General features: G+C 38.4%; 1 protein-coding gene across 2 annotated transcripts in view; it reads left to right on the top strand.

Annotated features, from left to right (window-relative positions):
• The first annotated feature begins 1,263 nt into the window (after window positions 1-1,263).
• The window catches only part of KITLG (KIT ligand), an 87,455-nt gene continuing 61,426 nt past the window's right edge, over window positions 1,264-27,292 (top strand). For both annotated transcript variants that reach the window (XM_055237665.2, XM_055237664.2), the window contains exon 1: window positions 1,264-1,451. In XM_055237665.2, coding sequence (XP_055093640.1) covers window positions 1,437-1,451 — 15 coding nt within the window. In that variant the 5' untranslated portion in view covers window positions 1,264-1,436. The remainder of the gene's footprint in view (window positions 1,452-27,292) is intronic.

Here is a 27,292-nt window from a genome sequence, read left to right as displayed (position 1 = left end):
ATCTGGAGTGAAATAAACAAGCTTCGCTCTGATTACAGGTTTGGCATATTCATGTTTAACAAACGCACCAGAACTAATTAAAGCAAATTTGGAATTCTACTCTATTATTAAAATAACTAATTCCTAAATTCATACATTACTCTTTCTTTTAAAGATCACTGATGTTAATGTTCAGCTAATATTTTCTTTTAAAAAAATTAATGAAATGCTTTGGAATGTTCTCCAGTTATACAAACAAAAACAGACACATTTTGGAGAATCAATAAAATATTTGAAGTATTTTTTTAAGACTGTACAGCTGGAGCTCCAGGTTTAAATTAGAGCTCTGCCATTTACAAGATATGGTTGGTCAAGAAAATTAACCTTGTATTTCATCGTCCATAAAATGGGAATAAAATAATAAGATCTATACTAATAGATTTGATGAAAGAATTTAATGAGATAATCTATGCGAAGTTCTTAGTCTGGCACCTGGCACATGAATAAGCGCATCACATAATGATGTTAGCTATTATTACTGTGGTTGCATTATCTGTCCGTTCAAAAAAGTACAACTTTCAAAGCCTTGCTGTGTTGGCGACCTATAGTTTAATTATCTATCGCTTCTCTTTCAATCTTAATTTCTAAAGACACGGTAACAAACCATTCCAAATGAAGCATCTCCCCTTGCAATACTTAACCTTGAGTCAACAATTCTTGTAATTATTAAATATTCATTCACCAAAGTAATTGTTTTTTTAAAAAAATAGAGGTGATAGGACAATGGCCTAACTACAGATCGCAATTAAACTTTATTTCTCTAAGGCAGGCTGGGTGAATTCTTTGCTCCGAACCTCCCGGACTCCTCTCCCTCTCCGACTTTTTATAACAGAGGTAGCTCAGAGCCCTCTCTGGCGCGCGAGGTATTTCGTCTGTCCCCGGGGGCAGGTGAGCCCCAGCGGATCCGGGAGGGTAAGCTGGGACTCGTCGCGAGCAGTAGCTGCAGGGCACCAAGCTTCGCCCTCTGCGTCCCCGCGCCTTGGCGGTCTCCCGCCAGTGCAGGTCCGGGGCCCCCAGGCGAGGGGACGAGGTTGGCCTAATCTGCCCAACTTCTGGGGCTTTTACCGTGCTCTGGCCGCCCTCCCGAGTCTTCCCTCAGCGCCCTTGCCTGCTTCTCGCCTACCCCGGGCTCCGGAAGGGAAGGAGGCGTGTCCGGAGCAGGCGGGAGGGAACTGTATAAAAGCGCCGGCGGCTCAGCAGCCGGGCTTCGCTCGCCGCCTCGCGCCGAGACTAGAAGCGCTGCGGGAAGCACGGACAGTGGAGAGGGCGCTGCGCTCGGGCTACCCAATGCGTGGACTATCTGCCGCCGCTGTTCGTGCAATATGCTGGAGCTCCAGAACAGCTAAACGGAGTCGCCACACCACTGTTTGTGCTGGATCGCAGCTCTGCCTTTCCTTATGAAGAAGACACAAGTGAGTAGGGCGCGCCCGGGAGCTCCCAGGCTCTCCAAGAAAAATCGCGCCCGGTGCCCTGGGGAAGCCGGCGCTCCCTGGGACCTGCAGCTGGGGCGTGCAGGGCTGTGCCTGCCGGGTGAGCCAAGAGGATGCGGGGGAGGCCGGCGTGGTGTGCTATCCCGAGCCGGGAGAGCCAGGGAGAAAAGGAGTGGGAGTGCTGAGAGGGAGCCGGTGTCAAGTTTGGAGCCTCAGCAGTTAAGTTTTGAGCTGTCAGTCGGAAACCGCAATTCCCGTCTGGTGGAAAGATTGGCTTTTGGGCCATGGAATCTTAAATTATCACGGGAAGGCATGTCTTTACATAGGAGACGGTTTCCCCGTGTATTCCAGGAGATTATGAAACAGCACCCCACGCGCCACCCTCACTGACTCTCTCACTCAGATTTATTTGTGTAGCCCTGAGGTGGGCGCCGGGCACCGGGAGCGGCGCGAACGCGGGTGCAGCCGCGGGAGCGAAGCCAACGCGGAGCTCCTAAGCAGCAGCTCTCGGCGGGGCGGGAAACTGCCCGCCTGCCCGGGAAACTTGGCTCTCGGCGGTGTCTGCCTAGTTTGCGGCTCTGTGTGGGCTCTAAAGAGCTCTAGTACCTCCGCAATGCATGCAGCTTTTCCCATTTCAAAAGGGATAGAGGCTTTTTATAAAATAGGCACCTCTAAATGATAGTGATTGAGATAATTCCCAGTGCTGCTAAATTCTGCATTATACATAAAGCACTTTGGGTAAAGCGCTGCCCGGGGGGACAATTAGATTTTTTTTTCCCTTGAAGAAAATACCTGGTTCGTCGTTTAGAAAGGGCCGCCACGGTGCCCCTATCCACAGTTCTCTTCACCATTGTTGATTCTTACCTCCTCTCACTTCTCCCCCTTAGAAATTGTTATGTGTTATCTGCCGCGGATTGGGTAAGGGTTGCCCTTTCACCCCTCAGAGGTTCTGTTGGAGATTGCAGTTCCTGAAATGTGTGGAAGGGGTGGAAGTGGTGGGGAAAAAGGAAATCGGGGTGTTTGTACACATCGTTTGTCTAGAATGAAAGCATCAATGTGCTCAAAATGCTTTATCAAATGACCTGCTTAGCATCATATTTTAAACAGATATCTAGGCCTGCAAAAGTTGCAAGGCTCTAGCCCCTTGTACCGGTGTGGTAAAAGGCAGGGGAAAGGGACATTGCCTGGCTAAAAGAAGCTTGCATAGTCTCTAGAGCACTCTCTAAGAGAAAAGAAGTGATGTGCCTCTCCCCTCTCTTACAAGCAGGTTAGCTTTCAGGCAAGGCATTGAGCACCACACCTGGAATCACCACAGCGTGCTGTCGAAATGCAAATGTTAAAGATTCTTGCAACAAAATAAAAGTTTTGTTGTAATCTCTTGATTTAGACAAGCTTTCTGCGGAATTATAAGGAAGGGTAGAGACCTATTCCTTTTTATAGTAGCATCTGCTCCCATGAATGGTGGTGAGATCTGGGGGAAGAAGCTGCTACCTTCTAGTTCAGGAAAAGAGCCTAAACCTTCCTATTTAAACAAGAACACAAGAGACAGATAAGGTTAATGTCCAACACTCCAAAGCCAGGGGATGTACTATCAAGTCACTTTGAGAGGCAGTAGGATTGATGATCCTTGCACCCTTGCTTTGCAAAACAAATGTGAGCTCTGTAATCTCCTTTCTCGCTTTGATTAAATGGCTGTGTAAATCGGATTACATGGAATAATTCCATTGAAAACTAGAAAGAGGTCAATCTAGTCTGAAACATTGTGACTGTGGCATTAGTGACTCAGTGCTGCCGACCAGAGACATTTGAGAAAGCTAAGTATTTTAGATATGTGACCTGTTCAGTCACACATCACACAAGTTAAAGTGCAGGCCCTTTGGGGGAACTTGCTGATGTTCAACGGCTTGTAGGCAAAGGAGGGCAGTACTCTTGTTGAATGAAGGCATTCATTGCCTAGGATCTAATGACCTTCAAGGTTTTTTTTAAGAATACTTCTGGGGTTTCCACAGTCACTGAAAAAGGGGACACTGGAAATAGCCCAAAATCAATAAAATAATCTGCAGAAATGGAGGAGGGGACTAGATCTTCTTTCATATTGTTAAATTTTCTAATCCAAAAATTACAAAGACATTTTCTGTGCAATGCTGCATGGATAGAAAGTAGCCTATGTAAATTGGACACTAAGAAATAGGATCAATTGTTCCGAATCTAATGTTATCCTCACCAGGGAAGAATATCTCTTAATATTTAGTAGTTTAAATAGTCATTTATAAACATGGCATCAATACCATGGTTCTATTATAAAGCAACTGGTTCTGTACTCTCCTACTACCCCACATATAAAAAAAAAATAATATTTTAAAATGGGCTTTGATTTGAATTACACAGCTCTCCAAGAATCATGGGGACTCCAGGTATTCTGGCCTTTCCGTCAAGCTAAATAAGTGTGAAAATTCCATCAACAACCACTTGGGGTTTGATGAATGATTCATTCATTTAGCATGTGTGGTACACTTCAGTATTTCCAAATAATGACACAGGCAATAAGTTTAGTCACAGTTCTACAGAAATGATTGTCTTTTGAATTTTTCAGATTTCTGTTTGATTTTATTTTATTCAGATTGTATGGTTTTACAGTTTCTAGAGGTTTTTGTGGCTTGGGCTTAGAAAAAACATCTCTTTCAATGTGTAACTATTTTTTAAACATAATATTCTGATACATCATATTGGATAACAATCAAGGCACCATATTTTGCAACACTGATTAAGATTTGGTTAAAAGTGCCATTAGCTTAATGTGCCGGGTGTTACATTTATCAATGTTGTGCTTACATTTTAGTTTGGGGATGGTTTGTGAGAAGTGTCATAACTGCTGTCAATTTCAGAAATACTGAGATAAGAAAGATTGATCTTGCAAACAATGTAAAAAAGGCCATTTTAGGCACACTAACTCTCAGAGAATAAGCAAATAGAATGCTAGTTTTCACTACTCCAAAGAAAATATCTCTTTTATGTCTGTATGAAGTTTGTCATGTGGGTGACGATGCAAGTTTACTTTGTAGAAGGAAATTAACATATTTATGAAAAGAGCATTTTTTTAGTCTTGTCCTTAAGATCACTCAATTTGGAATGTATGCTTTGAATAATTCTAATTTATGTAGCTTTTAATTGATACATTCTGCCAAGACTTTAAAACCCAAGTGCTAAGTTGATTACATTTAACATAAAACAAGGAAAATAACCATATGGAAATCTGAAGGTCTGGGCCAAACCAATTAAAATTGCTAAATTTTATTTACATCTAACTGCTGATTTGAAGATAGCAAATTCTGGGTCACATTTGTTCTTTAATAATAGGTGACTGAAATGTTTCCATCACCATCAATCACGTAAAAATTTCTCACTCATATAGCAAGTCTGGGTATTGGAGGTTTCTTACATGGATTGGCAAATTCCACTACATGTGGCCTTCACTTTATATCTGAGAATAAAGCATATCCGAGCATATCTGAGAAACACCTAAAATATGGTTGGTGGAGGGATTCTAGGCTCTAGCTTCTGAAGACTTAGATTCTGATTCCTGTTTTACTACTCATGAGACAAATGACCTTAGGCAAATGTTTGTTAAACTTTTTGGGATTTCTGTTTTTTGTAATCTGTATGATGATTATAAAAGTTATAAAGATTTTTCTCACATGGTGGTTTTAAGGACTAAGTGAAATTTTATATGTGTCTTCATACTAGCATAGTAGCTTACTATATGTACAGTTTGAATTTACTGTTCCTGAGAAGAGAGTGCCTGCTGGACTACTTTTACAAGACAGAGAAAAACTTACTTATTGCAGGTAAATTATGCCTAATGAACCAAGAACAGAGACCAAGTTTTCCTAAATCTACATCTGTCGATTTGGTGACTGTCATGATCAGCTAATATCTGTTTATAGACTATAATTAAGACACATCAATCCAGGAATATGTGAAGATGAAGGTGATATGTGGGCGTAAGAGATGCTATGTTCCTGAAGGTTTTTCTTTTAAAGTACAAATGAATGAGATAATTAGAATAGAAAATAGAAATGGAAAGTGGAAATATTATCATTATCGCTGACTCAGTTTCATATTTCCACACTCTTGCTTTCTAAGTTCTCCTTGTATGATTCTAAGGAATTATTTCATTTTATTTTATTTTGAACTAAAGAGACTTGGTCAGTTTCCCATCCCTAATGTTCTCGCACTTGCTTTTCTGAGTGAGGCCATGCATTCATTTCTGTGGGATGTCTTTGTTGTCTTTACCAGGCAACGTACAGTGACATTTTTTTTTTCATTATGCTAGTTTGAGACTTTTTTTTTTTTTTTCTGGATTATCTTAATGTTCCCTTTTGTAAATTAGGGCAAGGCATTTGGATATAAATCTCTGAGGAGTGATCTTTTATCTTTCTTTCTAGCACATAAATCATGAGCAGCTGCAAGAAACTGTTCTTGGTCTTACACACTGTTCTTGGTCTTAGTCACGTGTGTAGCCAGAGCAATTTACAAAACAAGTTGAGGGAACACCAAGATAATTTTATAATATATGCTGCTTTCAGGGTTCTTTTGTTTAGGCTGTGTTTCATAGAAACAATTGACTGTAGCCTTTCTGATTTATAGATGCAGCAAGATGTGTTTGCCTTTTCACTTAATTATGGGTATACTAAAAACTGTTTACAGGGGCTGGGAGTTTAAGAGAATTGTCATGATCCCATCTCTACCTATTTCTTTCTCTGTAGAAAAAAGAGGTGGGGGAGTGATTTTCTCATAGTTGGGGCTCATGGTTCTTTCTTTAAAATCATAATGTGTGTCATCTAAAGGAAGACTGTTCTTTATGTACCTGTCTTTGTCCTTTGGCTACATTTTACTCTTTTTGTAGGCTGCCACTTTGGCTTGGGTATTAGGAGGCTGATTTCTTTTATTAACCTGGATACTAAGTAGTAGTAATTTGGGAAATTGTTTGAACTCCAGATCTTAGTTTGCTCAACTGTAAAATGAGTAAGTGAGACTAGGTGATTTCTAAGTGCCTTCTGGTTCTAAAATTCTCTATTTCTAAAGTACTAGTAAAATAGATATTTGAACCAGATGGTATTTAAGCTTCCTTCAGTTCTCAGATTTATGTAGCCATTGCTTCAGTGTGAATACACATTATAACCATTGTTTTATGATTATGAATAAGCCAATGGAGAGAAATGAAGGAGATTTAAATTTAGACTGTTCTACTTTTATCCATTTCACCTACTGCTTGATATTTCTGTGTAAAAAGAATGGTATTTACACTTTCCTGTTTTAGCAAAATCCGTAGTTAAAGAGGATCTTTACTTTCTCTGTTCTAAATTTTTAAGTTCTATGAAAAAGAATTCTAAGATAAAGTCAGCTAACCAGAGGAGATAATCTTACAAAAGGTAATGCTTCCCTGTATTTGCCTGTCTTTTTCTGTCCCTTTCTTTAACTTCTGGTACGTGTGTGCACGGAGTTGAAATGGAGAAAGAAAACCAAGAAGGGATCTGATGATGCAGTAGAAAGAGCACTGAGGGGAGAATCAGAGGAACTGATCCTACCCTTTGGTCTGCCTCAAGATGTGTGACCTTGGACTAGTCTCCCAGTCTTAGTATCTCTGAATCATGCCCAAGAGTTAATCCTGAGAAGATAGTGAAGATGAGAGGCTGCAGCTGGAGACACAGAGGTGGAAAGAGGAGGGAGCCTCAGGGAAAGGCAGTTCCTGCAGATGATACTATGCCAAGTCTCTCCTTGGCTGGCTTTTGTCTGGATCCAGTACCATCCTTGAAACAGTGCTTGCTTACCTCCTTTCCTTAGCTGAGATCTGGAGCAAACCCAGTAACCCAGTAGCTAGCTGTAGCCTTTTTTTCTTTTTTTTTTTTTTTTTTTTTTTTTTTTTTTTTTTTTTTTAGCAGTCAGAAGCTATGGCAGTCTTTTCTTGTTGACATGAGAATATTCCAAGATCAGCGGGACCCTCCTCAAGCTAGGAGAACACACATTTCTCAGCAAACAGGGCCATAACAATGAAGATAATGCTCTTCTCTAATCACTGGCATTGCCCACTGAGCTATCCACTAAAACAAAGTTTAGAATTGAAGCAATAGTCTAGAAAATTAAAAAAAAAAAAAAAAGTAGCAATGGCTATTATTGGGATATTTGGATGCAGAAATTCAGCACTTGACGTTGTGCCTGTAGCTGTTGCCCTGGGGCTCTTGAATGCTTCTGATTAGAACATGGGTAAATTGGGAGGGAGTGGGGCAATAAGGTAGCCTTTTCTGTGTTCCAGGTACACAGACAGCAGCTCAAACTTTGTCTGTTGCTCACACAGAATGCCTTTGCTCTTTAGGGTGACCATGTAAAAGGACATGAAAGGACCACCGCAAACTCATCGGTGCTCACTTGAAAAAGCAAGCCTTGTTCACCTTTGCAGAAAGGGCATCCCCACTGCATAATTGCATCCCTGTGCAAACCTGGGAAGAAAGAGCACAGCTAGAAAGGGGCGTTGTGTTTGTCTTGTATGCCCATACTGTGTTGCCTTTTCAGGAGCAGAAGTTCATCTGCTGAACATAAAACCTGTGAGTGCTTACAACTTTTCCCTCTTTTTCACCTTGACATAAAATCCCTAAAGCAGAGGACCTTTCCCTTTCAGTGTCTTCACTCTGCTCCAGGGCTGAATCGCATCTCATTATTGGCTTGTTTCACCTAAATGTGAGTATTTGAGTGGCAGTGAACCAGGCTGCCTCTAAGGAATACAACTGAATAGTGGTGGTCGATTGTGAAGGAACCTCTTAGGGCCCTACAGTGCTGAGTTTTCTACTGTTTACTTGGAGTTCCTTTCTCAGTGCCCTCCCAAACAACTGCCTTGGGAAAACACACAGATTCTTTTGCTTCCAAGAAGAGTGTGACAGAGAAAGTGTGCTTTGTTATAAAGGCCTTGTCACCCTCCTGGGATGTGTTATCCATATGGATGTACTGGCTGTTAAAATTCATGTTTACTGCAGAACTTAGATGGAGGAGTGGGAAGAAGGGAGGGTAGAGATGTTTTCATATAAAATTGTTTCTAATGTGATCTAGAAAACCCAAGGATTGCAAAACAGACCTCAGCAGTCGTACATCATTATTTATGGTTCTGTGTAAATGTACAATTTAACGCTTCTGAAATAGTAAACACATTAGGGATTTCCTTTTTTGATGAACAACCAAAAGCTCTGTGATTGCTTTAGTTTGGATTTCTGGCAACTTTAGAAAACTGTTGTATTCCGTGGGCCCTACTCAGAAATCTTTGATGTGCTCTGTTAGTCAGAGGACTGACCTTAGCACATATGTCATTCTGCTGTTTGAAAGATACATTATCACAGTATAGGAGAATGGCTGGTGCTTTCTACTTCCAGGTGGTCCAAAGTGGGAACTAAACAAAATGGGGGGATAATAAAGGGATTAGGCAACATTCATGAAAAATTCAGAGGAAGTTATTAGCATAATGTTTTTACTATTTGGATGACATCAATTCTATGTAGAAAAGCACTGAACTACAAAATAGGGCTTACATAATTCTTCCACTATCTTTGTAACAAATTATATATATATATTATTATATATATAAAATATATATATAATAATATATAATATATAATGTATGTATTTATATTTATTCTTAGCCCCTGCCCAGAAAAGTGTTTTTAAAACTTTAGTTCCTGTTTGTAATGTACTGAAGCCACAGTACTCTATGCTTTAATAATACTTTAAAAATAATGTACCTTTTTTTTAAATTTGAAACTAGAGTCTTTAAGAAAAAAACGTATTTAGGCATTTATTAAGCTTGCTTGATTTATTTCATATATAGACACACATATGACTGTAGCTAATTTTAATTTAAAATTATAAGTAGATTCTAATAATACTAGCAAATCCTTATATAATGCTTACAATATAAGGACCTGTTCTAAGCCCTTTGCATTTATTTATTTATATTTTTCAATAATGAGGCTTTTAAATCCAAGACTGATTTGACCATTTATTGTTTGCACTTCTGTACAAATGTCACACATAATGATTCAAATTGAAGAGATGAAATTTACTGTACTATGTGTCAAGTGTTTGGCATTTAAATGTGTAGCCATTTTAAATAGCTTCTATCATTATATTATAAAAATCAAACCATCCTGATTATAGATCATTATTATTATTATCATTATTATTCTACCAAAATGGCACTTAGTAGAAAACAGTTCCAAGATTAATTAATTCACAGCACTTCTCCGCTGAGAGGTAGTTATTATTTTTTTAAACCCCATTTCACAGATAAGAAAACTAAGACAAGGTCTTTCTCCTGCCAATCCCAGGTGTTTATTGCAAAAGAGACTCAGCTGGCATTAACCACAGTGCATTAGTGTGGCTTATTTAATACCTCAAAGATATGCATTCTGTTAACATGAACATTGAATCAAAAACAAATGCAACTCAGATATTCAAAAAAGCTGCCAGTAATAGAATCTGGACAACAAAAATTTCATGATTGCAGTTGCCTCAAAGAGTGGCTCCTGCCAGCTGCTCAGTAAATACGCTTGGAATGTTGTGAAATGAATGGAGACCTAATTCAGGTTGTTAGACACTGATACATTTTTTATAAGCCTTTTTTTTAATGGCAAAATTTTAACAATTTTGCTAGGTCTGTTATACACACAAATGTGTTTGGTGCATGACTGGCAAGGCTACTTTGTTCACTATTTTACAGCATTAATTTTCAGTGAATGTGTAACATCATTTACTTAGTGAAACTGGAGACAATGTGAGAGAATAGCAAAGGTTTGAATGGGTATAGATCAAATGTAGTATTGGTTCTGCCACTTACCGACCCCAGTAAGTTTTTCTCTTTGAACCTCACTGTCTCAATATTTAAAATGGGCACAGAAGTAACCACCTAGTAGTAGTATTGGTGTGATAATTAAAAGAGATAGACTGTCTAACATCACAGCAACTGGCACTTACTTAATAGAGCATCGTTCCCTTCTCTAAAAGAATAGTCACACAGAACATTAAACAAATCTGTATGCTGTAAGAAATAACTTCAGTGTTAGTAATTCCTGGCTTTGGCTATAGGGCTTTCATAAATAAAAAAATTAAAACCAATCCTTAGAGACTAATAGCTTAACTCTCTTGTTTATACATTATTTATCTTATTTAACACTCATAAACACCCTTAGCAAATTTTTAAAAAATTTTCCCAATTTTATCTTCTTTACTTTTCTTCCCTTTCTGTTGAAAGGAAATAGCTATACAAAGTAGGCCAAAGACAAGCTGTTTAAGAAGTAAAAGAGCAGCTTACTGAATAAGGAAATAATAAGACAAATTAATAAGTTAATAGCTGTGAATTACTCCCCATGGGTGAAGCACCATACCACAAACTGCACAAGTGTATCTCATTCGATTGTAGCAAAATGTCGTAAAGTACATATTATTATTTGGCATCATTTTTTTAACAAAGAAAAAAAAAAAACTGAAGTTCAGAGAGATTAAGAAAACTTGCCCAAAATGAGAATTTAAAAAGTGCAGGTAAGTGGAAGAGTTTGTATTTGAAGCCAAGCCTATTTAAATCTAAAGGCCAGATTCCTTCTAATCACTACAATATAATGCACCAATATAGACACGCATACATACACATACAAACTGTAAGGCTTGAACTTCTTTGTTTCTTCTGTTGTTGTTGTGGAGATGAAGATGCATTTTAACTTTACACCAGAAAGACTGAGAGCAGGCAAAGCTGAGTCCTCTGGTTGAGTGATGAGTTGCTTCTGACCCCACACTCCTCAGAACTTACCAGAAGTGTAAATGGTTGTATATGAGCAACACTCCCACAGGTCAGGGAGCCTGGGTTTCCTCATCAGGCTTTCCCACCCATCTCCCCAGCAGTCAGATGGAAACCCCTTGCCTGACTCATCTGACTGTTGTGAGGGAATCTCATTGTAAACTCTAAAGATGTCATCTTACTCTATGGAATTAGGAATTACTTCATTGCCAGAAAGCTTTCTGTCTTTCAAATAAAGTGGTATTTTGTTGGCAGAGGGCAGATTTTAAAATATTTTAAAGTTATGTTTCAAAATAACTTCTTGGAAATAGAAAGATACTTCAGAAATTACTTTTATCAATTTGCTCTGACCCTCTTTACATGCTGTTTTGGAAGATGGTTTTAAACGTCTGTGATCACATTAGGAAACTATTTGATAATAATGTCGCTTATGTCTGGGTTTTAAAGCTACCAGCCATTTATATTGTGGCCTTTGTTTTGTTCATTTCTTATCAATCCAACTGCAATAATAGTAAAAAAAATATTTTCTGCACTAATATCGCAAGATTTTAAATGGGTGATTGTCAGCACATCCTTATCAGCAGCATCACCTTGTAACTTACTCAATAGCAGTTTAATACAAATGAAAATGTTGGCTGAAAAGTCCTGGCATCATCTCAACACAGGTAAAGGAGACAACAGAACAGAGATGTGCTTAACCAAACTCTGCAGTCAGATGGTCTGCTTTGATTGCCTAAGAACGAAAACCTCTTTCCCCATCTGCCAAACAGAATGAGCAATGGTACATTTATCATAGGTGGTTATAAGGATAAAACGAAATAATCCACAAAAAAGCACTTAGTCCAGTGGTGGACACCAAGAAAATACTGAATAAACATTTATTCTTGCTATTGCCATTAAACAAATGGTAATGTAATGCTTATCAATAGTGATGGCTCCTTTCTTAAAGAAAGTGACTTTAACTGCAAAATCTCCACTACCAGTGTGAAAGGGAAAGTTGACGCAATTTATCCAAGTAACTCCAGCCTCAAATTCACTTTTGTCCTGAGTAATGTAGTTGTTTTTATTCTTTTTTTAAAACGAAAACTGAAAAAGAAAAATGTGTATAATTAGAATCACAAAAGAGTTTACCTAGAGCAAAGTTACTTCTTTCTATCATGTGCCCAAGATCACAGCACCAATATGTGGTGGCTGGCTTATGAAACAGATTCGGATTCAGAGCTCGCATTCCCAAGCTCTTTGCTTTACCTGGAATTAGGGGGACAGAACATGAGTCATTCCCATTTTGAATCAGTGAGTGATTTCCTACTTTTCCCTATATGAGTGAAGTCATTTTCAGCATCCATAGAAATATAGCCACTTGTCAAAAGAAAATGGAAAGAACATGGCTTTTGTGTCAAAAGCATATAGATTTTACCTCTGGCTCTTGACTCTAGCTTGACATGGGACCTTTGGCAATTTATTTATCTTTCCTTAATCTTCTCTTAACCTTCTGTAAAATGGAAGAATAATACTTTGCAGCTTCCTTCTCTTGCTTCCTCACTCTTTTTTTTCTCCCTTCTTTCCTTGTTCTTTCCCTTCCTTTTTTAAAAAACCTGGAAATAATGTTATATACCTAATTTGTAATCATGAATCACAATCACCCAAATAATTGTACTATTAGAAAACAATGTTTTTCAGAATTAACACGGTTTCCTGCTCTACTTTTAAGCAGTAAATTATATTTCTCAAAGTGTTTGGTTCATTGGCCTTGTGTAGACTGGAAGAAGCACGGGGTTTGGAGTTAGACAGAATGAGGGTTAAATCTTAGCTCTACTATTATGATTACAGCATGATATTTATTTCCTTCCTCTAGGCCCCAATATCCTCATTGGTGTAATGGGGTTGTAGGGATAATAGTACATAGTTGGAAGAACACAAGAATTAAATGAGATTATAGTCTGGGCATGGTGGTTTATATCTGCAATCCAAACACTTTGGAAGACAAAGGCAGGAGGATTGCTTGAGCCCAGGAGTTCGAGAAGAGCCTGGGCGACATAGTGAGACCTTGTCCTTACAAAAATATTATAAATAAATAAATAAAAATAAATAAATAAATGAGATAATATGTGGAAATTGTCTGACCCAGAAGTGATGCTCAATAAATTGTATCTGTAAGCTTTAGGGAATGGATTATGCCAGCAGACACATCAGTATGTATTAGACTGTCTGCTCTGTGTCTGTAAGGATGTTGACATATGTTGGCAACCTCACAAGTTGTGAAAGTCAAGAGAGTAATTAACTGAGCAGTGCTCTACATACTATACTGTCCATTCAGAGGCCTAGTGTTGTTGTATTGTTCTCAGCCTTGAGCATTAAAAAATTTAAATTTTCCAAGTACATGAAAACTTTTGTTTATTAATGTCTTCTAAAATGAGCCTCAAATTACTTTTTGTATAGTATGATCATGAATAGCTTTGGAGACTCATAAATCTGGAATCATCTCTTCAAACTGTATGACTTTGAGTCACTTGATTCTTCTGATAACATTCTGATTTTCTCACTTGTAAAATGAGGTTTATAATAGTATCTAACTCCTAAGGTGACTGGGAGGATTAAATGAGCTAATGCATAAGAAGGGCATTAGGACAGGTACCAGAAAACCTCGGTAAATGTTAGCTCCTTTCAAATAAAATGCAGTTTTGCATTCAAAGGTTGTTCGTTTGTTGTTTTTATTTTTTTTTTGCATGTGTTGAATTTAATAACTGTATAGAATCAACAGTTTGGAAATGTTTCCATTATGAATTCAGGTTTTATTTTCTTGTCAGTGATTCTGTTTAGTTTAAGGGCTTGGTTGTCCGGATTCATCTCTGAGTAAATTTTGTATCAATCAAGACAGACGCAAGTTACTTTTATCAGTCCATTACTTCAGGTAAACAAGCATTCCATTCTTTGACAGAACATTAAACTGTTATGCTCTTTTTGATGGAGTGCTGATTTGTTCAAAACACTTGTGAAAGAGAGAAAACAGCTCCTGTTTTATAACTCTTTTGTAATACAAAGTTTGTTTCCAAAGGTTTTCTGGAAGTTTCTTGATTGAATCTTTGATTGTGGATACCACAGTGATTAATTTACCAAGCCGGAAAATGTGGGAAGTAATTTTGGGTTCAGTTCAGAGTGGGATCTAACACAACAGTTTGAACCAAGACTAAAATGCAGAAATCTCTTTCAGATATTGAAAAAGAAAAACAAATATATATATATTAAAGTCCCTGCTTTTAAGGCCCAAAGGAGAATGTAGTAGAAACACTGACATGTGTTATTTTTGTGAATTGCTTAGGAACAGAATTAGATTTAAAAAGGAATTCCTTTTGCACTTTTCCCTGAAGATTTGTGTCCTAGCATTTGAGGGGTAATACAGGAAAGTCAGAACAAGAACTTGCTGACAGCACAGGAGATCCATGTCCTAAATTCATGTATGTGGTACTGTATTGCTATGCAGCTTTCAGGATGTCCATTTTGTTGTCTATCAAAATGGGGTAGATCCTATAATTTTAAAGGTTCTCTCTAATGCACACAATCTAGAGTTATTAACAGAAGTCTGACTGTGTCATTACCCTGGCTAAAATCCTCTACCGACTTTACATTACCCTCAGGATAAAGTCCAAACCCTCAGCACACTATACAAGGTCCTCTGTGGTTTGGCTGTTGCTTATCTCTACCACTCCCTGAGTGGTAAGTTTCATTCCAGCGTCACCTAACTATGTACAATGACATACCCATGTTACTGCACTTGGTCTCCAAGGCCCTGAGGGCCTCGCATTTGGGTAGCTGTGACGGTCTCTCCTCCAGGAAGTCCTCACTGACTTTTGTTTGCTCTTCTTCCTCAGCCCCACTCCCTACTATGTTGTTTAGTGATCTTACCCTGAGCTCCTATAGCATTTAAAAAAACAATCATATCACTTATCACATTATATTGAAGTTATTTTTTTACTTACCTAGCTAAGTTGTCTAACACTGGTATCCCTAGCTAGTGGCACAGTGCCAAAATATTGATAAAGGTTTTCTGAACTAAACTATGAATTTAATGCCAAATGTCTCTTTAAGGGACAACATCCACCTATCAGCATTCTAAGAATGGATCCAGACATTTGACAATTTTGTGCCCACTGACCTCAGCAGACACATGAAACTGTGCATATAACACTGTCCTGTATAAACATACATACATTGTTCAAACATAATTTTCCTCAGAAAGAGAAATGATAAATGAGCCACTTGGGGTGGTAGAAGAGAATGGAGACAGTAAATTAAAAATAAATAAATAAATAAAGGAGAAGGTGAAGCAATTGCCATTCTTAAGGAAATGACACAAGAGGCTGAATGACAAGGGCCAGTTAAAACTTGCTAATGCCAGATATATGAAGACTTAAGAACCAGAAAGGGTTTTAGGGCAGAATATTGTTGATGATGATGAAGAGGAAAAATGTTGATTTCTGTTGCTTATTCTCTGTGCCAGGTCCTGAGCTAAATGTGTTACATACTTTATGTCTCCTGATTCTCTCCACCTGTGAGGGTGGTGGTAGTGTGATTATTCCATTTGATACAAGAGGAGGAATGTGAGCTCACAGAGGTTGAGCAAATTGCTCAGCATCTTACAACTCTCAGTCATCAAACCTGATCTGTTTGTTCCTAATTTCTTACTTAGTATTAGTACTGTTGACATTTTGTTTTCTCACCTAGAGATTTTGTTTGTTTGTTTGTTTGTTTGTTTAAATGGAGTCTCGCTCTGTCACCAGGCTGGAGTGCAGTGGTGCGATCTCAGCTCACTGCAACTTCCGCCTCCCAGGTTTAAGTGATTCTCCTGCCTCAGCCTCCTGAGTAGCTGGGATTACAGGCACGTGCCACCACGCCCGGCTAATTTTTGTATTTTTAGTAGAGATGAGGTTTCACCATGTTGGCCAGGATGGTCTCGATCTCTTGATCTCGTGATCTGCCCGCCTCAACCTCCCAGAGTGCTGGGATTACAGGCCTGAGCCACCGTGCCCAGCCGAGATTTTTTTTTGATACATAATAATTCATGAGACTATTACAAATATAGTAAATTCATTCTTCCTTCCCAGCTCACCCACACTCAAGATGCTTCCTTTAAAATTCTGTTAACAATTTGTGCTGGTTAATAGGTAGCTAGTGCAATACTCAAGTAAAGGATGTTGTGTAGTTTTGGATACTGAGATGTATAGTCTTTGTCTAAAAGGGGTCGAAAAACAGAAATATGACAATATGAGAGGGTTTAGATGATTCTATTAGAATATTTATGTATTTAAGACAGATATGGTTAAGGAGTTTAGCAAAAATAATGTTTCAATACATAAGATCAGAGATTAAGTGTGGAGGAAGAAAGCTGGAGAAGGATTAATAAGAAGTGATGTTTTCAAATTTCATGTGTGGTTAGAAGCCATCATCTTAGTGACTCAAGGCAGTAATACTACTGCTTTACAATATAGTGCTCTAAAATAATGTTACAGAGGTTGCATGTACTTTAAAAAACATATATCATTTTGGGGATACTCTTTGATGCTAAGTTTTAAAAATTCTAAAGTGTTTAAAATGATACAAACTTAGAGCATGATCTGTGTTCCTTTTTTGTTTTTTAAATCATATAAGCTTCTTGTTTTTGGGTGTAGATCTGAAAAGTTAACATTTCTTGAACCAATAAAATGTTTCTAGTTTTATATAATTATATCACAGAGAACAAAGTCTACCTTCTGCCTTTATTTGCAAAGAAAAGCTCCAAAAAGGACCATAAAGAAGAGGAGATAACACACAAATAGTGAGCAATGAAGTAGATGTACAAAATGGTTTCTGCAGATTTGGCACTTAAAACATACAGCAGCTGAAGTACATCTTAAATTTCATTTAGTGAATATATTGCTCACGAGGCCCTCTCTTCATTTCCTGAGGAAGTAGATCCCTATTCTCTCCCATATGGTGAGAAAATCTCTTTGCTATCCAAACAGTTTCCATGTTTACATTTGTTCTTCCATCCCCTTCTGATTCCTCAGCAAAGCAGCTGCTTTGAAAAGAAGCTCAAAGGATTATCTTGAAATGGTTACCCACTCTCCCTCTTTTCTGCCCCAAGAAGAAAGTTTCTTTCTGTATTTTCCCAGCATTATTAAGAGTCAAGACTTGAGGCCTTAAGGTACATTTCCTGTAGTCTTCTTTTGTTTTAAACTTGAAAGCAAAATAATCTTCCTAAGTCTACCATGAGGATGAATTTCAGAATGTACAATAACTTACATTTACCATGAAAATTGTTAAGTCAGAATCTTCTAAAATAGAGATAACAATAACAAGTGTGATGCCAGTACTCCTATCCTGATACATTGTAAAAAATCATCTCCTTCCTTACTCTGTCCTACATCCTTTTTTCTTTTCTTTTTTTTTTTTTTTTGAGATGAAGTTTTGCTCTTGTTGCCCCGGCTGGAGTGCAATGGCGCAATCCTGGCTTACTGTAACCTCTGCCTTCCGGGTTCAAGCAATTCTCCTGCCTCAGCCTCCCTAGTAGCTGGGATTACAGGTGCCCACCACCACGCCCAGCTAATTTTTTGTATTTTTCGTAGAGATGGGGTTTCACCATGTTGGCCAGACTGGTCTCGAACTCCTGACCTTAGGTGATCCACCCACCTCGGTCTCCCAAAGTGCTGGGATTACAGGCGTGAGCCACTGCACCCGGCCACATCTTCCTTTCTTAATGAATTTAGAGTCTCCTCCTACATCATAACGGTATTAGAGAGAATGCTAAGCATAATTCCATGGATCTCATGCTAAACAATTGGAATAAAAGAGCTTGCCACTTAGTCATGATTATTAGCATGAAACTGTGATGATGCAGCCTATTTTAGGGGAGGGATGAAGTGTCATTGAATCAGCTCATTAGTAGTCTGGCATGCAACTTTCTGTTTCTTGCAAACAAGTTGCATGATAGGGGAACATCAACACTATGCCAGTGTGACCCTGAAGAAAAGGTAGCTGGTTTTATTTTGGTCAAAGTAGGAATGAGTCTGGAAAGGGATTCAGTTTTATGAGCATTGTTTTGCCTGCTTTAGAAAAGATGACAGATAGATAAGAGTCAACCAATGCTTTGGGAAGAGATAAGATTAGCGTTTAAAAGCTTAACCCATGTCATCACTTCTGGGTATGTCTTTCCTGAGTGAAATCTTATTCTTTGCATGCATTTTGAATGCAGAATCACCATGAATAATTTTTATGAATGGCTACTTTAGAAATGTTGATGGATTGCAACTCAATGGGGAAATAAGAAATTTATAGTTGCGTGTTACAATAAATTCTAAATAAAGCAGTATGGAATTGTTGACTTCTCAGAGACTTCCAGTGAACTTACTGCAGGACAGTGTCTACATTTCAGCTCTATGGGATACTTTCAGTGTTTTTGCTTTTTTAGTATGCCCCTTTTTGTCAATAAAGGAAAGAAACTCCACTTTATACTTATGTAGTTTCTTCAGAAAGGGAGCTCTGGGGATTTTATAGCCAAGTCAGCACTTCGATTTTGGGCCACATCTACCAGGAGAGGCATTTCTCAATGATTGTTCATTCATTAAAATTGTCTATTTATCATTTACTACAATCAAGGCACTGTGCTAGAGGCCGGAGATACAGTAGTAAGCAAAACAGTTACGTTGTCCCTGCCCTTGGAGCTTATAGTCTATTCCTGGTTTTATAGCCTAGTTTTCCACTTACATGGACCTAGAGAAGTATTAAAGGTACAAAGAAAATGGTTGAAAGTTCAAACTGAGAAGCATTTAGCTAATCGTCACTATTTGAATTTAGCAGTTATTGAACCTAAGAGTGAGAAGGATGACAATGGTTTATATCCAACTGAAGAACAAAACCCTCCTGTTTATCCTTCACTCATTCATTCTAAATATATTTAGGAGGGGCTTCTTCACACCCGGCATTGCCTTAGTCAGTCTGACAAAACAGGGAGGGCCTGAAAGTCCATATGGCACCTTATGGTGCTCACAGTCAAGTGTAAGAAACAGATAATAAGCAAAACTGGTTGGCGATGTTGCAATTCTATTGTGTAAATATGGAAACCACCTGCTGAGGATTGAATTGTACATTGTCCAGCCTTCATCTCTGCCCCATTATATGTACCTGGGTTTATTCTCTAGTCACACAATTTAGATAGTGCCAGTACCTTGGTCTGTACCATATAAAAGAGAATTTTATTGAAGGAGCACTTTTATGAGCAATTCAGTAGCAGTTAGTAATACATGCAATCCACAAATATGGAGGATTATGTACTATGAGAAAGGACCAAATCAAGGTGCTAGAAGTAAGAATGACGGATAAGAATAATATAATCCTCATTCGTATACCATGTATATTCTTATTGGGAGGAACAGATGATAAGAGTAAACTAATTGGATTATCAAAATAATTTCTGAGAATGAAAAGTGCTTAAGGGAAAGCAAAACTGTGATGTGATGTGATAAGAGGTGCTCCTTAAGACAGGTTACCTGGGAAGCCTTCTCTGAGAAGGTGATATTTGAACTGAGTCCTGAATGATGAGAACAACTTGCCACTGGCAAAGCCCAAAAAGGAGAAAACTGGCAGCAGCAGGTACAAAGGGCTTGAGGCAGGAATTACCTTCCAGGTATTTCAGGAACATAAAGGAGGCCAGTGTGGCTAGAGCATGGTGGGAAGATAAAGGTTACTAAGGCGTAAACGTGGAGTTGGACAAATCTGTGTTCCGAAGGTCTCTGTAGGCCTTGATTAGGAGTTCAAGTCTTACTATAAATGTAATGGGAAGGCACTGGGAGATTTTAAGCAGGTAGTGGTCATGTTTTATATATTCCCAGAAGAAGATACTATTGTGAGTAATAAGTCTGAAAGCAAAGAAGGCTATTTGGAGGATCCCTGTAATCTTCCAGTAAGAGTGTGCTAAGAGCTTAGTGCAAGCTAAAGTTGTACAAGATGAAATGGAGAGAAATGAGTTTTGAGATTTATTTTGCTAGTAGAAAATATGATCAGATGTGGAAATAGGGGACTGGGAAGAATCAAGGATGGTGCCCAGATTTTTGGCTTAAACCACCATTCTTCAAGTTTGGGCATGATGTTACTAGGAATGCTTGTTCTAGACAGCAATGACAATAGCCATAGCAAACATTTATAAAGGTGCATTATTTGACGGGTACTATACTAAATGCCTACTTACATAACTATATTTAATCCTCAGCAAACCTATAAAGTCAGTTCTGTTATCATGCCCATTTACAGATGAGGAAACTGAGGCCGAGGGTGATAAAATAACTTTCCAACGGCCATAAGGATTGTATCAAAGTAGAAATTAAAATATGGGCAGTCTCATTCTAAGGTTGATGTTTTCCAACCCCCTACTCTATACCACTTCTCTGTGCATGAGTAAACACACTGTTTTCTTTCCTTTTTTTTTTTTTTTTTTTTTTTTTTTGAGACAGAGTCTCACTTTGTTACCCAGGCTTGAGTGCAGTGATGCGATCTCGGCTCACCACAACCTCTGCCTCCCAGGTTCAAGCGATTCTCCTGCCTCAGCCCCCCAAGTAGCTGGGAATAAAGGCGCATGCCACCATGCCCAGCTAATTTTTTTATTTTTAGTAGAGACGGGGTTTCACTGTGTTGGCCAGGCTGGTCTCGAACTCCTGACCTTGTGATCCGCCTGCCTCGGCCTCCCAAAGTGCTGGGATTACAGGCGTGAGCCACGGCGCCCGGCCAACACAGTTTTCTAAAGCCGTTTTGGATATATTAGTGAAGCTGAAGTTGACTTTTGAAACTTTGCTATTTAGGTTAACATTCATCTGTTGCCCAATTTTTGCCTCACTTTTATACTAGGTAGAAAAGAGCCTTCCTGCTTGGAAGAGCAGATCCAAATCCAAGCTCAGGGGGCAGTTTCACAACCTCTTTATTTCACTTGCCTGGGCTGATCTTTAATCTATGGGGAAGCAGAGGGTAAATGAGATTGTTTACAATTATTATGTGCAATTAAAAAGAAAATACATTTTTTAAAAATGGGTTGTATTGTGAATGATTGTATAGTCATTTACTGTTAGCACGGCTTTTAGAATATTTAAGAGATTAATAAAGATAAAATTATAACTGTAGCATCAACTGTGGTTTTAACTGTAGCTAACTGAACTAGCTGTAGTTAACTATTAGCTTTAATTAACAAAATAATAATTAGAGCATTAATAGTCATGTAATGATCTCATAGATCTGCCAGTTGGCTTGTGAGTGCTTTACGTAACATTGTCTTATGTAATCTTTTCAAAACTGCAAAAACATGTTATCATCACAAGAAAACTGAGTCGGAGAGGTTACATAATTTGCTCTGGATTACAACACGTAAGTGACAGCACCAGGATTTGAATTCATGTCTTACTTTGATAACGTTCTGTGTTTTAAATATCATCACTTTCATAAGCAGTGAACCTGCAATTGACATATATTGTTATCAGAAGAACAAGTCCTGGGCATGTCATTGAACCTGCAGTTGTAGAGTATTGTTACCAGAGAAACATGTCTCAGGCGTGTTAATGAATCTGCAATTGAAGTTTATTGTTACCAGAGGAACTTGTCCCAGGCATGCCAACTGCAAATGCTTTGCTGTGTTTCAGCTGGTAGAATTGTATTAAACTCTCATGGATTGCCTATAAAATATTGGTCTTTTTAAAATTTAAAATAATCCTTATTTTTCAACTTGAATTGTAAAATACTAATGGGAAATTTGTAGGGAAAGTTTTGACCACCCTTAGAAGAAATAAATGCTTAATTACTTGGCTTTTTCCCCTTGTTTTGCTTAGGATTTAATTTTGGACAATATAGTCCACTCTGCCTGATTGAAACCTGGAATATACTTCGAAGAGTATATTGAAGTGCATTTGATGGCCTGTGGAATTTTTGGAAGGGCCGGAGGAGCAGACTGCAAGCTGAGCTTCCAGAAAACTCCCAGCACTCAGAACTTAAGTCCACTGCAGTCTGTAAATATGTTGCAGCCAGTGCAGAAAGCTGTTACTGCTGCTGACTGGAGGGTCTTGCTGCCCGCAGTACCAACTAAGCCAACAAAATGCATGCCCACAGCCAGCCTATCTTCTCAAGTATTTCCTTCCCATATCAGATCTTGCAGTCATGCCTAATTGACAGAACCAAAGTCCCATCTACAATCCTGGCTAACTTAAAGGGCATCTGATAAATGGAGTTTTTAGCTTTCCAGCCATGGTAGTTTAGAGGGATATGCTAGGAGAATATTGGAATGGCAATTGAAAGAGACAATCAACAGTATTCTGTGCACTTAATACACTTAACTTTTCTTATCTTTTTTTTTTTTTTAATTTCCATAGGTTATTGGGGAACAGGGGGTGTTTGGTTACATGAGTAAGTTCTTTAGTGGTGATTTGTGAGATTTTGGTGCACCCATCACCCAAGTAGTGTACATTGCACCCAATTTGTCATCTTTTATCCCTCACCCCCTCAAGTTACTCTAAATCAAGAGCACCTAGTATGTAGCCCTTCAATCAAATACAACGTTGTATACTTTTTAAGACATTTTTGTTTTGTTTGTTTTCTTTAACAATATAACACTCATGAACTATCTAAAATATTGTATCTCAGACTTTATAGAGTACCTAATAATCACATAGAGGGCTTATTAAAAGATGTGCTTTCCTGAGATGCACCCTTAGAAATTTGGATTCCCTCTGACATGCAGGAATCTGTATTTTAAGTAAACACCCCAGATGATTACACTTTCATCTAAACATAACACAGCTGACTCCCTTGGTTTCAGTTGGAACACCTTCAGTGAAAGAAGGAACATTTCAACAGTTTATTCCATCCCACGAAAAAGGCAGTTGGTATGTCTCGCACACATTGCATAATTCGGAAAGCCAGTTTGTGACCTTTGCCAATCAAGCTTGTCATCTGATGTGACGGAGAAAACGATCAAGATTGTGAACGTTCTTTGAGCTCATGTCTCTAGCTCCACTCATTTTGATGATATTTGGAAGCAGTTAAAGTAGAGTATAAAGATTTAGTTTATTCTCATGTAGTAAAAGATCCAGGTTGGTGGGTGGTGGGATGCAGCGGGTGGGGGGAACTTTGTTGAAAATTTTCTGAGCTGCTTCCTCAGATTTGTATTTATTTATTTTTTTAATTAAAAGGTCTTGTGAAACTAAACTTGTCAGATTTTCAGTAGCGGATGTGAAAATACATATGAGCACATTAATTACATCCACAGTGGAAAAAAACACAAAAAGGTTCTAGGAAATTCAGGCATTCAGTCTCAGATTGGGCACTTCGGATCAGATGGCAACTGAAGCCTATGCTCATTTCACATCACTAAATGGTTTGGAGTTCAAAATATTTTAGAGATTTTAAATAATTACATAATTTTTGATTTACATCAGATCTCACTTTCAGAAGCAAGTCACGTATTTGAAAGAGTGTAAATTATGATTTATGTTTCTGTAGCTGTTTTTAGAGAGCTACAGCCCTCAGACTCTTGTACATCAGGGTGATGTACAACCCTCAGATTCTTATACATCAGGGTAGTTCAATTTTAAGAGCAGCTAGTTGGCATAAGAGTAAATGATGCCAGTGTCCATGGAGTGCTGAAGATGCAGATTTCAGAACTTTCATGAATTTTTAAAATTATGTTTCCATACTTTGGCCGGTGTTGGGGGAGGTCTGTTCGTCTTATTTCTTTGAAAATATACACTTATTGCAGAGAGTTGGCAGGAGATATATAAACCTAGCTAACTTAAAGGGCATCTGAGAAATGGAGTTTTTAGCTTTCCAGACATGATAGTTGAGAATTAAACTAGTACTCCTCAGTTTTCCAGACTAGCTCAGTCTGTTACACATCATTATCCTCATAGAAATTAGAATTAGTTATTAGCTCTCATCTCCTTAAAATTAAGTGGATTATACTGTGTGGGGGATTTTTTTTTCCTCTGCTTTGTATAACTGCTAAAGAGCTTTATTTATGAATAGCTAATGATCTACTTTTTAAACCATTGTTACTAATTAAATAGTCTATACTGCTGTCACAAATGCTTACTCTATTATGTACATCTTTATTAAAATTAGTAACAGTAAAAACCTGAACACTCAGGCCCTATATTCTTGCCTGAGGTACCAATCTCTTATCAGGGATTTTTACACAGGGTCAAAACTTCTGAGCTCACCTGGCTTTGTTAACCCCAGGTAAGTTGTTCCCTATTCCTAGGCCATTTAAAAAAGAGAAATGCTGAGTTTATTATTTTAGTCCCACTCTTTCAGGGCTGTGTTCCCTTTTACCAAGACCAAAGTGAACTTTTCTAGCCCTTCCATGATCACTCACTCTCCTCTTTCTTTTTGGCAAACTGTAGTAATATACCCTTGAAATTCCCTCATACTCATTCACTCCTGTAATCCATCCATTGTGGTTGACTTTTAGTTCCATTAACTCAAAGGCAACTGCCCTCATTAAGGTCAGCTCCATTAAGTACTCTTTAGTAAACATCATATTGACATCTTTTAGTGCTTGTTTTATTCATTGCCCTCTGCCTTTGTTTTTTTTTCCATTGGCTGCTGTACTCCACAATCAACTGATTTCCCTCTCATGTATTTGGCTTCACATTCTCTCGTCTCCTACACAGATAGTTCATGATAGAACGGTATCTATCTATGGTATGGTAGTATTCTCTAAGGTTTTTGGTGATAAACTCCCAGACTCCTGCTGCCTCTTCTCTTCCTACATATCTGGATCAGCAAATAGCATCACTTTTTACACAGTCACCCAAACTGGAACCTGGAAGTCATTTGTGCCTCTTCCCCTTTTGACCCTACCCTCTTTTCATTAGTCACCAAGATCTTCCGTTCTACTTCCATATCCTGTTGAACATGTTCATTTCTCTCCATTCTCACTGCCACTGCCCTAGTTAAGGCCCTCATCATCTCAGCTTTGGATTACTTCAGTGATCTCCTAATGGGCCTCATGCCCTCAGGCTTGTTGCCCTCTCTCCCCCAGTCCATCCTTCATTCTGATGCCTGATAAACCTTTTAACAATAAATCAGATCTTGACACTCCCTTGCTTAAAATCATTCCGGGTCTCCCCAGTGCTTTTAAAATGAAATCTAAATTAATTAGCAAAATTAGGAGGGCCTCTACATATCTCTCTAGCGTTGCCTTTTTTTTTTTTTTTTTTTTTTTTTTGCTTATTCTTTGAAACTCATTTTCTAATGGAGTAAAAAATCACAGAATTCTAAGAACATGCCTTGTTTCCACACTTCTGTGGGCACCTGCTACTTCCTCTGTCAGGGATCTTCTCCCTCACTGTCTTTGAGTTGGCTGCCTCCGATCACCTTTGGAGAAGCTTCTCCCCCCAGAAACTATCAGCCCCTTCCTCGAATGCCCCCCTCCCCCATGTGCCCCCCTCCCCAAGTCAGGTTTAGCTGTACTTGGGGCAGGGGGCAGTTGAGGGAGGGGCTGGGCCTTTTCTCTCTGACTCCCACCACTGTGCTGTGTTCTCCAGTAGCTTGAGCTTCCTGAGGCCAGTGACCATAGTCTTTCTGTCTTTAGCTTATGTATTTATTAGATACTCCATACATGTCTGTTAAATGAAGAAGTGGCCCCTGGGATAATGTTACTAGAAGTCTGAAAGCACCCAATTTTGTTATTATAAGAAGAAACAACTTATCGCTTTATTTTTTGGGTTTCTCCCCTCCTTCTAGCTATGTAAATTTTTGTTTAAGCTATAGCTAAGTGTAACTTGATTTACCTGCACGACTCATTTATTCAACCTAGTAATAACTTGACATGTAGTTTCAATTTGAAACTGATTGAGTTAAAGAGACCTATATGCCTTCTGTAACATGACCCTTTTAAATAAAGTTTAGTAGTTCATGGCCGGGCGCGGTGGCTCAAGCCTGTAATCCTAGCACTTTGGGAGGCCGAGGTGGGCAGATCACGAGGTCAGGAGTTCGAGACCATCCTGGCCAACATAGTGAAACCCCGTCTCTACTAAAAATACAAAAATTAGCAGGGCGTGTTGGCGGGCGCCTGTAGTCCCAGCTACTCGGGAGGCTGAGGCAGGAGAATGACGTGAACCGGGGAGGCAGAGCTTGCAGTGAGCTGAGATGGTGCCACTGCACTCCAGCCTGGGGGACAGAGCCAGACTCTGTCTCAAAAAAAAAAAAAAAAAAAAAAAAAATTTAGTAGTTCATTAAATATAAGTGAAGTCAGTTTTATTATCTAACTGGTCCAGTATTTTTCTTTCCAGCATAGATAGTGTAGGCTTTGGTTTATATCCAATCCAGCAATTTCCTAGCAAAGTGGCCGTAAGGAAGTTACCTAATCTCTCCGAATTGTGTTTTGCTCACCTGCAGAATAGGGTAATAATATCTACCTGGTTGATGGGAGGATTACAGGAAATAATATCTGCAAACTGCTTGTCCTATGTGCAGCCCCTTAGAAGTCAATATATTTTGAGTTATTTCCCGCTTTAAGTAGTATTTACATATAGAACGAAGACTGGTTATTAAAGGGTGAATTTCCCCAAATTTTTCTCATACATTGAATACCTTGAAATCTTTAAATTCCCCTATTACATTAAATTCCCTTATTATATTACATTGTCTCCCTTTTTATATTAAGCAATTTCTTTCTAGTATGTTGTTTTTTGTTATAAGAGCATATTCATTACATATTTTAATGATCACCCATAGTTTAAAACATTTTTAGCTTACTTCTTCACAAAAGGGAAGTTAGAAGAGTATCTTTACAAGATTTTGGCACCCACCAATTTGGACTCCAAGTTGGTCTGAGTTTCAATTAGTTACTCTGGTAACATCTGCTTTATTGATAGTAGTTAAGTTTCAAAAACTAACAGATCTACTAAATGTTTCATTTGTCCCTTTGAGATTACTTAACAGTGCTTAGAGAAGAATTTTAGTCTGTGTAAGATGATTGGGT

Source organism: Symphalangus syndactylus, chromosome 13, assembly GCF_028878055.3.
Source record: "Symphalangus syndactylus isolate Jambi chromosome 13, NHGRI_mSymSyn1-v2.1_pri, whole genome shotgun sequence".
Lineage (NCBI taxonomy): Eukaryota > Metazoa > Chordata > Mammalia > Primates > Hylobatidae > Symphalangus > Symphalangus syndactylus.
Note: the sequence above shows the minus strand (reverse complement) of the source record. Positions and strands in the feature narration are given on the sequence as shown.